At 38.2% G+C, this 17,087-nt stretch overlaps 1 protein-coding gene across 1 annotated transcript in view; it reads left to right on the top strand.

Annotated features, from left to right (window-relative positions):
* Nucleotides 1–17,087, top strand: part of PTCD2 (pentatricopeptide repeat domain 2) — a 47,400-nt gene that overhangs the window by 3,578 nt on the left and 26,735 nt on the right. Inside the window, exons 2-6 of the mRNA XM_044657686.1 lie at nt 447–539; nt 5,446–5,575; nt 9,555–9,672; nt 11,534–11,612; nt 12,018–12,109. Of these exons, the coding sequence (XP_044513621.1) occupies nt 447–539; nt 5,446–5,575; nt 9,555–9,672; nt 11,534–11,612; nt 12,018–12,109 (512 nt within the window). The remainder of the gene's footprint in view (nt 1–446; nt 540–5,445; nt 5,576–9,554; nt 9,673–11,533; nt 11,613–12,017; nt 12,110–17,087) is intronic.

Below are 17,087 nucleotides of genomic sequence, written 5' to 3' on the forward strand. Positions count from 1 at the left end.
AAGCAAACTGGGCTACTGGATGAGTTTTGTGACTCTTGAATAAATTACATAATTTCTCTGGACCCCAACTACATTATTGGTAAAAAGAGTATAATTTATATTTTTCCTGACTGCTTTGTAAAGGTGGAGGGGATTGCAGGGGATGGAGAGCCAGGCCCACATTCAAATATGGCCTCAGCTACTTCCTAGCTAGGTGTCTCTGGGCAAGTCACTTAATCCCCATTTCCTAGCCCTTCCTGCTCTTCTGCCTTGGAACCAATACACAGTATGGAATCTTAAAATGGAAAGTAAGGTTTAAAAAAAAAGTCAGAGGAGATGATAAAGAGCTTTGGAAACTGTAATGTACTACCTAAATGTAAGGTATTACTATGCAAATAACAATTGCCAATTAATAATTAACAACAAAGTACATTTCTTTTGCTGTTTTTTTTCTCTCAAACTTTTAGGGAAACGATATCTGCTTACAGAAGATGTCATGAAATTGCAAGAATTTCAGCAAACGAAGGTGATTGTTTCCTGTCGATTTCATGGCAAAAAAGGTAATAGTGATGGTTTGGTTAAAATAGTTTTTATTGACTGATCTTCACTGTATAATAATAAAGGGGATGATAATGATAGCTAATATTTACATAGTGTTTACTATGTGCCAGGCACTAAGCAATGCACTTTAAAAACATTATTTTGAGGACAACTATGTGACTCAGTGGATTGAGAGCCAGGTCTAGAAATGGGAGGTCCTGAGTTTAAATCTGGCCTCAGACAGTTCCTAGATGTGTAACCCTGGACAAGTCACTTAACCCCCATTGCTTAGCCCTTACCACTCTTCTGCCTAGAAACCAATATACAGTATTGTTTCTAAGATGGGAGGTAAGGGTTTAAAACAAAACAACAAAAAAATTTCATTTGACCCTCACAACAACCCCAGGAGGTAGTTGCTTTTATCATCCCTGTTTCACATAAAGAAACTGAGGCAGATAGAGGTGAAATTTCTGGCCTGTGGTCACAAGGGCAGTAAGTGGCTGAAGGCAGATTTGAACTCTGGTCTTGACTCTAGATCTAATAATACTCATTTTCCATCGACTCCCTAGCTTCTTGAGGTATTTTCCTTTCTCTTCTCTCTAGCCCATCTCCTCCCACCGCTCCCTTTAACCAAATGATCTCAGATCCTGTCCCCCAAAGAAGATAGAGGCCCTCTTTTAGAAGTGCTCCTATCCATTGTCATCCTCTTCTCACTATATCTCTGACTCTCAAACATTCTCTTTTTCAGTGCCTGAGAAAAAGGTTTCTCCTCCTTGGAGACCACTTTGCCAATTTTTCTACCTTTACTCTAAAGAGAACATTTGTTCTGTCTTTTTTCAGTTGTGTCTGTCTCCATTTGGAATTTTCTTGACAAAGATACTGGAAGGATTTGCCATTTCCTTCTCTGGCTCATTTTATAGATGAGGAAACTAAGGCAAACAGGGTGAAGCAACTTGCCCAGGATCCACAGCTAGTAAGAATCTGAAGCTAGATCTAAGCTCAGGAAGATGACTCTCCCAGACTCCAAGCCCAGCTCTCCATCCACCAAACCACCAAGTGCCTGACACATAGTAAACCCTTAATGCTTGTTGAGTGACTGACTGATGGAGAATGGTCTGCCACCAGACTCTTGGACTCTGTGCCCCTTAGCCAAGATCAGTTCTTTTCCTCCTCCACAGTAGAGCCTAGGTGATGACCACCACACTTTGTACAGATGGAAAATCTTGAACCCCTAAAGACTGCATTGTCCAGAATTCCTTTCTGTATTACCTATAATGCTTTTCCTTTTGATTATGTTTGTGGGGTCACCTTTGTATAAGTTCTGAGGCTCCACCTTGTTCTCTCTCTTTTGCTCCTGGGAGTGGACAGGTTAATAACATTTTAGTTAGGTATCTTTTGTTATTTTATTATTAATAAAAACTTTATCAAATATAATATTTTGTTACTGGATATTAATTTTAATATCTGCATTTTGGTGACCACGAAGGTACAGAATTCTCAAATATTTTTTTAAATAGATTTTCAGTATAGTTAGTAAGTTTGCCTGAGAGCTGGGGGTTCCCTTTCTCGCCCTACGCTCCTGTTTTTTTTCTTCACCTGCTGCCCAGACCACCTGCTTTTGACACATCTTGGCCACTGCAGACTCCAACCACCAGCCCGCTGCTTCTGCTGCCTTGCTGCCTTTTTGCACCCATCTGCTTGAGCCAGTGTTCCTCACCTCTGCCCAGCCTGCAGCCCATGCTGCTGCTACCAGATCTGTGGTTGTGAGCCAACCAATCTGAACTGCTTTTTTCCAATGGATGGGTGAGAACTCAAAACCCTTCTCCCACTCCTTGAGGGTTTGCCCTGGGATCCTGGCTGAGAGAGATTTGCAACTCAGGAATTTTTTTTTTCCCATAAGAAGGGGACTCCTCTGACTTTACTTTTGAGGGCAGAAAGGCCAAGTCAATACATTTAAAGCCAAAGTTTTGGAATAAGCTTTTCCCTTCTCTCTCCTGATTCAAAACACCAAATGGTAGCCATTTCACTTATATGCAAATACCCTATTGTTCTCCCTAGTAATTTGGCTCTTCTTTCTGATTACTCTGTAAACAAACTCCATTCCCCATCTTCTTGAGGACAAAATGCTATTGCAAAGCATGCTTGAATCTCTGCAGTTTGAATTCCTTGAGCTCACTAGTGCAGTTTGGATCTGCTTAATTCTTTTCCTGGGAGTTTTGATTTTCATTGGAGATTTCCCACTTTATTTACTTCTCCTTAACAATATGCAGCAAGCTATGCTGCTTAAATTGCAACAGACCAAACTGAAATATTTTGAAAAAAAAAAAGTTTTAAAAGTATTAAATGCTCAGTGAAGAATTCTCCCTCACTATGACAAAATTCAGAGCTCTGACAAACAAAATGCAAATGGATGATAAATACTGGGGAGGGGAATGAATCTTAAAGATATATGGGAGTTCATTGCTTACTATTTGAGTTTTATCTCCCCTCCCTAATAGTGAACAAATCTATTGGAATTGGTAAAAAGGGTTTTGACTGCATTGCTTGTTATTTGCTTATATTATTGTATTTGCTGGTCTCTTTAAGGTTTAAATTTTTTAAAGTTTATCTGTATTAATCTAATTACTATCTATTCTGTTATATGATTCTTTATCTGTCCCGTTTCCCTATGATTTTACTAATCATTATAATTGTAAACAAGCCCATAAGTCTTATGTATCCTGGAATTTTCATTTTAACTATTGAGGTCACATGTTGCTTATACAACCTTGGAGAATATAATGACTTAAGAATTTAAATTGCAATTTTATAAGGGGTCTTTAGAAATGACTTTAGATGCCCAGTACCTTCTGAATGGATGATAGGTTTTCATTCATATATACATATATAATAAAGAATGTTGTATTAAAAGGTAAAGAACCAAATAGAAGTTCCTACCAAAACTTTTTATATATAAAGCTGGAAGCCAAAAAGAGCTCCTGAGTGCATGATATTTTAACTCTTTAGTTTAAATTACTTCTTCCAGAAGGATCTAAATTCTTGGTGATGTTTTAGACCCAAAATAGGTTTTCAGCAGCAGCTGCAAAGGTTGAAAAATTTGCTATATCTGTATAATTTGTGACAAGTTTCCATCAGTTCATAGGTTTTAAATATCACACAGCAAGTGGCTATACATAAACTCATGTGAATCATAAATAATAATGGGTTTGTTTGCTATTGTCAATAACTGGACTATAGTGAATTTTGAGAATTTGGTACTTTAGTTGAATGTGCATTATCTACCTCTGTTTTTTTTTTTTTTTATAAATCTGCTATTTTGTAAAAATCATTTGCACTTATACAGTGGATCATGGTCAAGTTTAAAAAGGAAATGGATCTCATTTTTTGATGAAAACCTTTGTATTCTACATCCTTGGCTGACACAGTGTGTCAGTGATTTTAAGCTATATGTTATTTTTATTTTAAAACATTCTTTATTATTGTTTTTTTCCCTTGTATTTGTAATATAGTATTTGAGTACTTTGAAGTACCTATAATAAATAATCTTTTTTTTTATTTTGCAGTAACATAAGTTTAAAATAAATTTCTTCTAATGTCATTGCATACCCCCCCCAAAAAAGCTTTAAACTATAGAATAATGCCATTGATTGTTTAAATATTATGGGACTTTGCTTAATGATTTTGTCTGATTCCAGAAGAAGGAATTTAAAAAGAGCCAATGCACAGTGCTAAAGAAGCACAGAGCCAACCTGCATAGTGCCAATCGAGCACAAGGTCAAAGAAATCAACCAATCCCAATGGAAGTGATGTAATTTTCAGTCAAGACCAGAGGACTTGAACTTGTTTGGAGTTTGAGGTTGCAGCTCTTAACATATGTTAAGACACAGGACTTCCTCTGAACCACATTCTGACAAGCACCTCTTTAGCTGCCATCCTGGCTACTATAACCTAGTCCCTTTTCTGTCATTCATAGTGTGGCAAACTTTTTCTAGTCCTGGCTACTGACTGGGTAAGTGTACAGTTGCTTCAGTCACTATTTAGTTCTTCATTCAAGGACCCAAGGACCTGTTATAGTTTTATTTTTCCTTTACTCAGATTTTTTTAAACATGGGACTTTGTATTTTGTGTTTCATTCACAAGTTGTTTTTTTCTCTTTTATGTGGATTTTTTGATGTTTTTTATTTCTTTTGCAATTGATTCATATACCTAATAACTCAGCCATGTATCCCTGAGTGATTCCTGTTTGTTATTATCCACCTCAGGGGGAACTATGTTACTGTTGTGAACTTTGGTTTGAATTTAGGAAATTTTAGGATAAGGAACTTGCTACCTCCCAGAAGCCAGACAATGAACCTGTTTGGGAAGGCACCATGAAGATGCCTGCAGAGACCACACATTGCATCAAGAAGATCCAGAATTGAACTTTGGGATGTGAATTTGAACTATGGGGAGTTGAAAGCATTTGTTTTGAATATATACTTATGCCAAAGGGGACTGCCCCCAAATTGGCCTTTTGTTAATGTAGCAGTCATTGATTTTGTTCTCTTTTCCTTTATCTACAAATTATTGCAATTTATAAGTAAGTTATGTTTCCATGATCCTTTGGGGGAGACTGGCCTCTCAAATAGGATCTCGGGGAAATGTATGGTTGGAAAATTTTAAACCCCTAAAGACTGCATTGCCCAGAATTCCTTTCTGTATTACCTATAATGCTTTTCCTTTTGTTTATGTTTGCGTGGTCACATTTATAGTATAAGTTCTGAAGCTCTGCATTATTCTCTCTCTTTTGCTCTTGGGAACGGGCTGGTTAGTAACCTTTTAGTTAGGTCTCTTTTGTTAGGTTATTATTAATAAAAATACTTTATTAAATATACTGTTTAGTTATTAGATATTAATTTTAATATCCACAACTTGAATTTCTTTCAGAAATCTATTTTAAAGACATGGAAGAGAAAATGAAGAAAAAGGGTCTCATCTTAAAGGAGGAACTGAAGACCCTGCTCCATTTGTGTGAGACGCAAGAGGACATAGAGCTGGCCAGAAATGTCATTTACAGGTGAGATGGTTCCTCACCAAGCTCCTCACCTGGCCCTTTCCTGGTGGATGGAGATCTGTCCCAGGACCCTCTCCAGAGGGATGCTTCTCCCTTCCTCCTGACAGCCAGTGGTGGGGGGAGACCATCACCACTGTAAACCCCTCTAACAATCCACACATCCCCTGTCCTACTGGGAAACTGCCTTAAAAGACAGAATCCTAATTAGACAAGAAATATGTAATTATACTATTGGGGTGTTACAAAATTAAATGTTTATATCTCCTTTCTCCCACCGTGTCCTCTCTTACATCTCTCAACCTCCTGCCCACCCTGATTGTCTCTTGGGTTCCCAGATACAGCATAGGATGCCTGTGGACACCCCAGGGTGGCTGGGGCTCCCGTTTTGATCTTAACTTTACTGGAAATGAACCGATCCTGTTGTATTATCCTTAGTTCTATGCATTAACCGGGATCCTTTTTCTCAGCTTGATTTCTCACATCCAGAGTGAGGAAGCTGGTCATATTGAGGAGTGAAATAATCACCCCCTCATAGCTGTCCTCAGTTCCTCTTTCTGATCACATCAGTGCTGAAATTCACATCTTTCCGCAGCCCTTGCCCGGGTTCCTTCCTCCCTCTGACTGGGGGGATTGGACATTGGGGAGCCCCTCCAGGACCCTTCACTTTAGGAGGGGGTGCTGGGACAACTATCTCATCCCTTCCTTCCCAGCTGCTGGGTTTGTGGAGTGCTTTTTCCTTCCCCCTCATCACACCCCACTTTGTAGCTCTTTTCTAAAATGTCATCTCTTGCTTTGACTGTGAACTCCTTGAGGGCAGGCACTTTCTTTTCCTTTCTTTGTGTTTCTGAGCACATTGTCTGCAGCATAATACAAACAAACTTAATGAATGCTTATTGTTTCACTGGCTGACAGCTTGACTTTTCCCCTTCTTATGGGGTAACAAACCAAAAGATGATACTCATCCTAAAATATCTTAATTCTTTGTCCTAATGAGGTGTTTTAGAATGATAATGTTACGTAAAATCTATATCAGATTACTTACCATCTCAGGGAGGGATAAGAGAATTTGGAACTCAAAAAAATTTTTTTTAATGTTAAAAATTGTGGGCAGCTGGGTGGCTCAGTAGATTGAAAGCCAGACCTATAGACAGGAGGTCTTACATACAAACCTGACCTCAGAGAAGTACCTAGCTGGGTGACCCTCTCTTTTGCCTTGGAACCAATACACAGTACTGATTCTAAGACAGAAGGCAGAATTAAAATAAATGAAATATTAAAAATTGTTTTTACATGTAATGAGAAAAGATATTATTTTTAAAAGTGATAGAATGTGAAAACTTAAAGGTTTCTTTGAGACCCTCAAATACAAATTCCTTATTCTAAAGGAAATCAAAACCTACAGAGACAAGACTAGAACTTGGATTTATTTTTACTCCCAAATTGATTGTTCCTCTGTGGAAGGGGTTTGGAGCTTTCTTTAATATTTTCTTGTTAAAGGAAAAAACTCACTACCTTTGTTGCCTTTTTTTATTATATTCACTTTGGTGAAGTATTTGAATCATGGTTACTGATAATATAAATATGTCATGAGGCTTATTGAAAATATTTTTAGATTTTTATAGATTTTTTAAAAGGTTTAAAAATTTTTTAAAGATCTTTTTTCTCCAGTGAAACCTGATATGACTCCAGCATATAATTTATTCTTTAAAAAAAAAAACCACCCTTATTGTCCATCTTAGAATCAGTATATACTCATGTTTCATATTAGCTATAATTTTGAATAAAACATAGTTTTATTGATGCCTTTTGTCTTTTACATCAGGGTTATTTCAACCACCCCAGCTTTCCTCATTCCACTTTCTTTTGTGAGAGAGAAAATCAATTAACCAAAAATATCTGGAACAGTGATCATATTTCGCATTGTTCTCAGAATTCTGTCCCAGTAGGCTCCTGCCTCTGAAGAGGGAGGTATGTTTCATTATCCTCTCTTGAGTATCTTTGGGGTTTGTTTTTTTCCTCAGAAATAGATCTCCTATTACTGATCTCATTTATATTGTGGTCATCTTGGTAATATTGTCCTCCTGCTTCTGCTTTATTTTTCTCTGTGGTAATTAATACAGATCTTCCTGTGTTTCTATGCTAGGCACTCTTGCTAGGCACTCTGCCTCACTAATATTTCACATACCATAACCATTTTTAGCCAATTCCCCTCTTTAATTTACATTAATAATTTATGTTGATATGATTTAAAGTTTGCAGAGTTCCTTCAATACATTATCTCATTTGATTGTCATAACAATCCCTATAAATAGGCATTATTCTTATCCCCATTTTATAGGTGAGAAAACGAAGAAAACGAAGGTTCAGAGATATTAAGTGACTTGTCCCAGGTCACAGAGCTTGAAAATATCTGAATTGGGATTGGAAGTGCCCACTGTGCCAGGCTTCCTGAATAAATCAGGGACATCCAAAATGTACAAATCGCCACTATTGTCTGTCATAAAATTCATATAACCAAATGTATGTGATGTATCATGATGTAATTTCCAGCTTCCTCCAGTGATTTCAGTTAGTCAGTCAATAAACTTTTATTAAGTAACTACTGTGTGCTAGGCACTGTGCTAAGTGTGTTGTAATTTCAATAGAAATCAAGAGGAAATGATAGTTCTTTTTTTTTAAAAAAATCACTATCAGTTCAATTCAGCAAATAATCAAGAGCCTATTTTGTGCAATATACTATCAGACCGTCTCCCCATAATATTCACATGATGAATTTCCTTTAATTAGTTTCCTCATCTAAGAAGTTCTTTGGAGGGAAAGAGAGAGACAGAAAGGAAGGAGGAAAGAAGGAAGGAAGAGAGGGAGGAAATCTGGAAGGAAGGAAGGAGGGAACGAAGGAAATATGTAAGAGAGGGAAGAAAGAAATATAGAAGGAAGGGAGGGAGGAATGAAATATGGAAGGGAGAAAGGAAGGGAAAAGGAAGAAAGGAAAGAAAAAAAGAAAGAAAGAACAAATTATTATGCTCTTACTATGTGCCAGGCCACTGACCTAAGCTCTTTACATATATTATCATATTTGATCCTTAAAGCAACCCCAGAAAGTTGGTGCTGTTTTATCCTCATTTTACAGTTGAAGAAACTGAGACAGAGGTCAAGTAACTTGCCTAGAAAAACACATCTAATAAGTGTCTAAGGCTAATTTGCACTCAAATCTTCGTGACTCCAGGCCCAGCAACTTATCCATTATACCATCTAGCTCTTTATAATAATAGAAATAGCATGTATAGTCTTACACTTTTCAAACTGATTCAAATACTCACAATTAGCACAACAAGCTGCACCTTCACTAAATTTCATTCTGTTGCTTCATTATGGCAACTAAGTTGAGAAAGTGCTACTGGACTTGAAAGAAAGAAGATCTTGAGTTCAAATCTTGCCCCAGATAACTACCTGTGTGGCAAGTCACTTAACCTTTCTTAGCCTTAGGACTTCATGTCTAAATGGAAGTGATAATAGCACTTACCTCTTTGAGTAGGGATTAGTTAGGGTAACCCTGGACAAAGTAAAGTACTTTGTAAACCTTAGAGCACTATATAAATGTTGGCTATTATTGATAATAATTATATGGATATCATTAATAAAAAGAAAATTACTTGCCAACAAGGGGAAGTACGGTGATGGTACTCAGAGGTAAAAGAGAGCAAGCAAATACAGAGAGGGGGAAACAGAAAGATACCAGAGTGTTTTAATTCCAGCCCATCATCTCAGTAACTTGCCCTAAGTCACCAAAAGAGAGTGGGGGGGGGGGGGAAGGGGGGTTGGTGGAAGTAACACCTTTCATTAACCATTAGCCCCTAAATAAGCCATGTTTATGTAATCCTTGTACCTCTGAATCTCATTGATTCCCTAGAAATCTTTAGTAGGTTTTGTCCTCATTCCTTCTCTCTCATCACTGGAACCATTTCATCTTTTTCATTATTAGGTACCATGCTGAGAACAGAAACGTTTGCTTTAGGGAGTTTAAGTTTGGACCCCTTTTTATAAGGCTGTGCTATGAACTGGACCTAGAACAGTCTGCAGTGGAGCTCATCAAAGACCAGGTCTGTCACTTATAATTTGTCTTCTTTGCTTTGGTCATTTTCCATAAGAACAACATTAGCCATTCCTGTGAGGATGACATTGACCATTTCCATAAGGCTGACATTGCCCATTTCTATAAACCTGATAGCCTTTTCCATAGTAAGGCTGAATAAGTTTTTCTTATATGAACCTACCAAGGAACTTTATATAGTTTTCCTTTGGCCTAGCAGAGCTACCGGCATCACTGCTTTTATGAGGCCATCGTTAATAACTAAATAGAGATAATGAAAAAGAGAAGCCCTGTTCTGTCTTGTTACAAGTGAGAACTCTGGACAACAACTGATGCCGGAGCCAAATGTTTGGCACAAAATCATTTAATGATTCACACTATTGCTTTTCAGAGGGAGAATGAGTGTGATTGGGCAAATTGCTATGAGACTTTATATTCCTTGGGAAGATAGTGCAGTTTTAGCATGTTATTAACATTTTTTTATTTGATATGTTTCTGCCTTTATTTTTTGCCAATTGTGTATACCTGAATTTGTGTGTATTGAGTTTACATAAAATGAGGTCCTACTCTACTAGATCTCTTTCCCAGAAGGATTTGTGCTGTGTTGAAGAGTTAAGGTGTGTTCCTTTTTTTTAAACCCTTATTTTCTGTCTTGGTAGCAACTCTTAAGACTGGAGGGCAAAAGTTAGGCAAATGTGATTAAAGAGGTCACAGGGTCACATAGCTAGGAAGTGTGTCTGAGGCCAGATTTGAACCCAGGACATCCCAACTCCAAGGCTGGCACTCCTTCCATTTCTAACTGCCCCTCTGTGTTCCCCTTTCAGAGGACCTACACATAAACATCTAACTTTACACAGGAAATGAATGAGAAAGTGATTATTTTGTAGGAAAAGGGATTCCATGCTTTTACCTCTGGGAATGTGCCTCAGTGCATTTAAGTATTTGTTGACAGCATAATACCAACAATAATAATAACTTATCTATCTATTTCTTTAAGGCATATAGAGTACTTTCCTCACAATGACTCTGTGAAGTAGATACTGTAGATATTGTTACCACTGAGAACAAAGATTTTTTAAAAATGCCTTGGGCCTCTAAGGCCACAAGTTGCAAAACAGTTACAACTCTGCAGCAGAACAATTTCTTTGTTTAGAACTAATCAAATAATAATAGTCTATTTTTAGGGCTCTGTTTGGGAAGTATCATGCCCTTCCTTTTGGACAGTTGAAATGGTCTCTCCTTGGAAAGCACAGAAATAAAATTTTATTGTAAACATTTGAAGGGGAGCTGGCTATTTAAAGGATTCCTATAATGGACCTTTCTATAAGTGATGCAACAATCTTTATCTGTTGTTTTATAAATCTTGAAATTCATCTTGAGAATAGGGGAACATCTGTCAAACTTTTGTCTCCCTATTTGAGCCATTTTACTCCTAGCTTCTTTAAATAAAGAGTACCAGTATTCAGTATTTTGACATAAGCATCTCCAGAAAAGGCAAATCCATGCCTTTTCTTATGAGCACCCCTCACTTAATTCCAGGGATGTCCCTGACAACATTGGCTTGAGTCTGAGGAGAGTGTTGACCATTCCTGAGGATGGCTTTACTTTTCCTCAGAAATGTTTGGAGGTCTCATTCCCAGAGATATGCCTACCAGCTGAGAAGGGGCCCACCATCGGCTCAGTTCTTCTCTTTCTGTCCAAGAGGCAGGTTTTGAATAGTAAACCCCCTGGCATATCAGGAATACTTCTGTGCATAGGCAGAGTGTGCAGACTGTGGAAGGAAATAAATCCTGATCAGATAAGACCATGAGGTATAAGAGTAAAAACCGCTTTAACATGTTTTCTCTCTCTTGATTTTTTTCCTCTGGCAGCATTTGAGGGGTTTCTTTTCAGACTGTACATCATTCAATATTCTGATGAATATGTTATTTATCAAGGAAAATTATGAAGGTAAGTATGTAGTTGAGTTTCTAAAAAAAGCAACAAAACTGGTCTTGTTTAAGCACAGCAAAAAGAAAAATTGAACACTAAAAAATAAAAAGTATGCCTATAATCTCAGTGAATGAGTTCTGGAATCTATTTTTTAGTCTAAATGAATGATTGCATGTCTGGTTTGTCTTAACGAGGCCTATCAGATTTCACTTGTGCTGGAAATATTATGGAGTTTTAAAAGATTAGTGCCTTGTATATAGCATGATTTATTTAGAAATGTTTTAATTACCCAATAACTTTGACAGCAAGTTTTGTGTAGAAAATGTGGTTTTCTCCAGCTGACACTAAAGTAGTCAGGTCCCAGAGGCTTCCAGTGGGAGAGAGTCACTTTCCTAGTGTGTGGTCAATGCTTTTCTTTGGCAGGTGCATTGGAGGTTTTAATAGAAATGAAAAACCAAGAGGTAAACTTCAATAAAGACACCTACATCCTTGCTTTTGCAATTTGCTACAAATTGGTAAGATAATCTCTTTTAACTTTCAAAGCCTGATGGATGGAGGAGTGGGGCAATAAGGGATAGTCTACGGGAATGTTTTTTTGTTGTGCCTATTTGTTTGTTGTTGTTGTTTTAATAAATAAATAAAACCTAATCTATCTGAAAAGCAGCTAGGGGGAGCAATGGATACAGCTCCAGAACCAGAGTCAGGAATACCTGAATTCAAATCTACCCTTAACATTTCTGTGTGTGTGTGTCTGTGTGTATGTGTATGTCTGTCTGTCTCTGGGCAAGTCACTTAATCCTGTTTACCTTAATTTTCTCATCTGTAAAATGAGCTGGAAAAGGAAATGGCAAACCACTCTGGTATCTTTGTCAAGAAAACCTCTAATGGGGTCACAAGGAGTCAGACCCAACTCAAATGATTGATGGCAAAAAAAAAAAAAAAAAAAAAAACATTTATCTTATATCTAAGGTTTCCATCTAGTGTAAAAATTTCATTAATAAGTATATTGATTTTGAGGTAGGTGGCAAGATCAGAGTCTTGTCCAAAGAACTAAAGACTCAGACAATCTCCATGGCAAGGGAGAGCGAGCTTTATTGAGATAGAGTGATGATTGAGTGGCGGGGGCAACGGAATGGTCCTGGAGTGATGGTTGAAAGACTATGACATGGAAAGACAATGCTCTGATTGGATTTGGATTTTTATCTTGTTGGTTGCCAGGGAAGGATTGTTTGAGTGGTTATGACAAAGGGATAGATGTCACTTTTGCCCATAATTCACCTTGTTTCCCCCTGGGAGTTGAGGGGCAAATGTTATTATGTTAGACACCCAGGGGTGGGGGCAGCTGGGTAGCTCAGTGGATTGAGAGTCAGGCCTAGAGACCCAAGGTCTTAGGTTCAAATCCAGCCTCAGACACTTCCCAGCTATGTGACCCTGGGCTAGTCACTTGACCTCCATTACCCACCCTTACCACTCTTCCACCAAGAAGCCAATACACAGAAGTTAAGTGTTTAAAAAAAATTAAAAAAAAAAAAAAACACCCAGGGGTGACTCATGGCCACTTCTTGGTTAGTTCTCAACATGCCCAAGAAAGGGAAAGTCTGTGCTGAGTGGCCAGAGTTGCCCACATTCCCATGGCAACCTGTCCACATGGTGACTCACATCAGTTTCAAGAAAACTAAACTGAAATGAGCATGGTGGACAGAGAGTTGACCTTGGGATCAGAAGCCCTGATTTTAAGACCCAGTGGTACATTCTGGGTCTTATGTATGACTGTGGACAAGTCACTCTCAATGCAGCAGGCAATTTTCTAAGACATAGAGTCTAGAGTAGGTTCTGATCTGCATTGGTAAAAATAGTTTCCTCATCCAAAAAGTCCCCTCTATCATTGAAATCACACTTTTTTTCTATAAAGAAAAAGAATATTGAACTTGTTTCTTTAGGAGGAAAAAAATTCATTTTTTTCTCCTTTTAGAAACTGTTGGTATCAAGGGAAATAATAAATAAAATTAATAGAAAAAAACATTAGAATTGGGAAAGTCAGGAGATCTAGGTTCTAGTCTCTGCTATTCAACTAAATAGCTATATGACTCTGATTGATTATTACTCTGTGATTGTGATTTTACCATTCAGGACCCAAGTTTTCTCATCCGTCAATGAAGGCAGTTGGATTAATTGATCTCTAAGGTTATTTTCTACACTAAAAGCCTATTAATCTTGCTCTCATGCTCTTATTCTCTCCTTTCATAATATCCTGTTCCTTGATTTTCTGCCACCTTCAAGTCCCAGCTCAATTTCTTCCTTTATGAAGCCTTCCCTACTTAGTCCAGCCAGAGGCCATCTTACTCACTTGTATGCCTCATGGGCCTTGATACATGCTGCTTTAGTTAGTTAGTTAGAAAAATACATATCTACTAGATCACAAGCTCCTTGAGGATAGAATTTGTCCTGATTCTTAATATTTCCTCACAGCAGCCAAGTACACATTTTGCCCTTAATAAATGTTTAGCAAATGTTTATTCAATGGATAGATGGTTAGATGGCTAAATGAATAAATAGAAGGATGATTGAACAGATTGATGGATGATTAGATGGATGGATAGGTGAGTGGGTGAGTGGATGGGTGGGTGGATGGACGGATGGATGAACAGACAGACAGTTGGATGGACAGACAGACAGACAGAAGGAGGGATAATGGATGGATGGATGGGAGGGTAGATGGATAGATGGATGGATGGGAAGGTGGATGAATGGATGGATGGACAGACGGATGGATGGATGGATGGATGGATGAATTATCACATTAAACCGACATCCAAGTTAGGATCCATTTTAGCTTTAGTAGGGGCTGACCAAAGACTCAACCAGCCTGATCACAGCCCATTAAGGTATCTGAAAAGCCCTCCCACAAGACCCAGAGCCCACCCTCTGGGAAGCACAGTGCTCAGAGAGATTGACACTTGGATGGAAGGGCTTCCATTTCTTCATATGTCTCCTCCTTCTGCCTTGTTGTGTTTCTCCCCCAGCCCTATCACTTTTGTCACTTTGGAAAGCCACAAAGCCAAGAAAAAAAAAAATGTCCTCATCTTAGGGTTCTCTAAGACCAGTTTCTCTTGCTAACTAATAAACAGACGGTAGAAGAGTCTTAGATTTCTTGAGTAATTGACAATCAAGAATGTTTGTGCTGGTTTTCAAGTGTCATTTGCATTGTCAGTAGAGTTTTAGCAAAAAGGTAAATAGGCATAAACAATGAGCAGGTGTAAGTCATGGGTAAAAAGAGAAAGAATGAATCTAGTTGAAGCTCTTTGAAGTAATAGTACCTGGAAAGTAAGTGAGAAGTAGTGGCAGCATAGGGACACAGTAGAAAGTCAGGACTTAAGAGTCAAGAAGACCTCTGCCTCTATGACTCTGGGCAAGTCTTAACCTTGGCATCCTCATTTTCCTCATTTGTAAGGTGGGGATTATAATGGCACCCTCTCCCAGGCTCATTGTGAAGATCAAATGAAATAGCATGAAATAACATTTTGCAAATATTAAAACACTGGCAATTGTTGCAGCAGCTAGATGATGCAGTGGATAAAGCACTGCGCCTGGCATCAGGAAGACCTGAGTTCAAATCCTGTCTCAGACATTTATAAGCTGTGCGACTCTGGAAAAGTCACTTGATCACTGTTTACATCAGTTTTTTCATCTCAAAAATGGAGATGATAAGCAGTACTTACCTCCCAGGGTTGTTGAGGATCAAATAAGAATATCTGTAAAGCACTTTTCAGACACGAAAACCCTCTATAGGGTGGACAGGAGCCCTTGATTAGGAATTAGAGATGTGCTAGGTTCAAATCCTACCTCTTCTTCTGACTCAAATGTGCCCTTGGAAAAAACACTTAACTGTTCAAGGCTTCGTCTGTAAAAAGAGATTTGAAACTGGGTTATCTCAGAGGGCTCTTCCAACTATGATTATAGGTAAATAGTCCCAGGACCATAGTATTATAGATGTAGAGTTGGGAGAAATCTCAGAGGTCAACCCCCACTGCTCTTCTTTTTACAGATGATGAATCTGAAGTCCAGAGAAGTCATGACTTGCCTAACATAGAGTAAGAGACGAGGCTGATTTTGAACTTGGGTCTTCTAACTTCTAATCCAAGATTGTGATTTCTGCAGTATTGCAAGAATAGGAATAATTTTTACTGACCATTTTGAATAGCTATCAGTAACATCTAAATACTCACTGACATTTTTTATAATTGAAGATAAAATCCATCAACATTGACTTCCTTTTATTTTTTTAAACATTTCAGGATAAATCATTTGGCTCTGTCGGATCAGCAATCTTTCGTCACCAATTTTCACCAATTTTCCTATTTACCCCATCCCTTATTTCCTTTTTTCTTGTTCCTTCTTCTTTGACTAGGTTTTATGCTTTGGAGTACATCCACTGGTACCCAAACTTATTGTTTAGCATCCCTGGTGGCACCAGAGACCAAAGAGTAGATGTGAATGTGATGGGATGATTCTCTTTTTATCTCACGAGGTCTCATCACAATTCTGATCATTAAATGAATCATTGGGTCAGATCACAGTCACTAAGAGACACATTCAACTCCTGGGTACTGCTAACAGTTAAAAAAGATCCTCCCATTCTGATGGTGGGTGCAGAGAGGGATGGGTGTGTGCAGAACTTGGTTAATCAGAACATAAGAATACACGGGTTCTTTCATTCTACATTAAGGAGTTAGAGTGAGAATATTTCCTCCACACCTTAACCTCAGACTTACAAGGCCAGCTCCCAACTGTGTGCTATTTGATAAAGAAAAAAGTCAGAGTAGGAGAGTCTATTAATTATTCACATTTAATAGTCATAATTTAATAATAATTACTAGATTAATCATTATAAGTGCTAACATTTATGTGGAGCAGCTAGGAGGTGCAGTAGTTAAAGGACCAGGCCTGGAATCAGGAAGACCTAATTTCAAATCCTACTAGCTGTGTGACCTTAAGCAAGTTACTTAACCCAGATTGCCTCAGTTTATTCATCTGTCAAATGAGCTGGGGAAGAAAAAGGCAAACCACTCCAGTAACTTTGCCAAGAAAACCCTAAATTGGGTCCAAGAGTTGAACCCAACTGAAAATGCCTGAACACCAACAAGAAGAATAGATAGTGGGATTCGTGGCATACATCATTATCAACCCCATTTTGCAAAAGAGGAGAGAATTTGAAGTCTTTAAGTTTGTACATGCCGGAGCCAAGATTGGAACCCAGATTCTCTGTCCACTGCCCTTTCCATTACCCAGTCACCTTCCATTGCCAAGGCCCCTGATTAAGAGAATGAGTAACTGAGGGGGATTTCTTCCACTTTTCTTAGAACCAGCATTGGAGGATCTAGTTGGTCAGATTTTGTGGATTCTAATGGTAGTACTAATAACCTATTTACATAGTGCATTATTTCGTGTGTGTGTGTGTGTGTGTGTGTGTGTGTGTGTGTGTGTGTGTGTGTG

The sequence above is a fragment of the Gracilinanus agilis genome, chromosome 1 (assembly GCF_016433145.1).
Source record: "Gracilinanus agilis isolate LMUSP501 chromosome 1, AgileGrace, whole genome shotgun sequence".
Taxonomy (NCBI): domain Eukaryota; kingdom Metazoa; phylum Chordata; class Mammalia; order Didelphimorphia; family Didelphidae; genus Gracilinanus; species Gracilinanus agilis.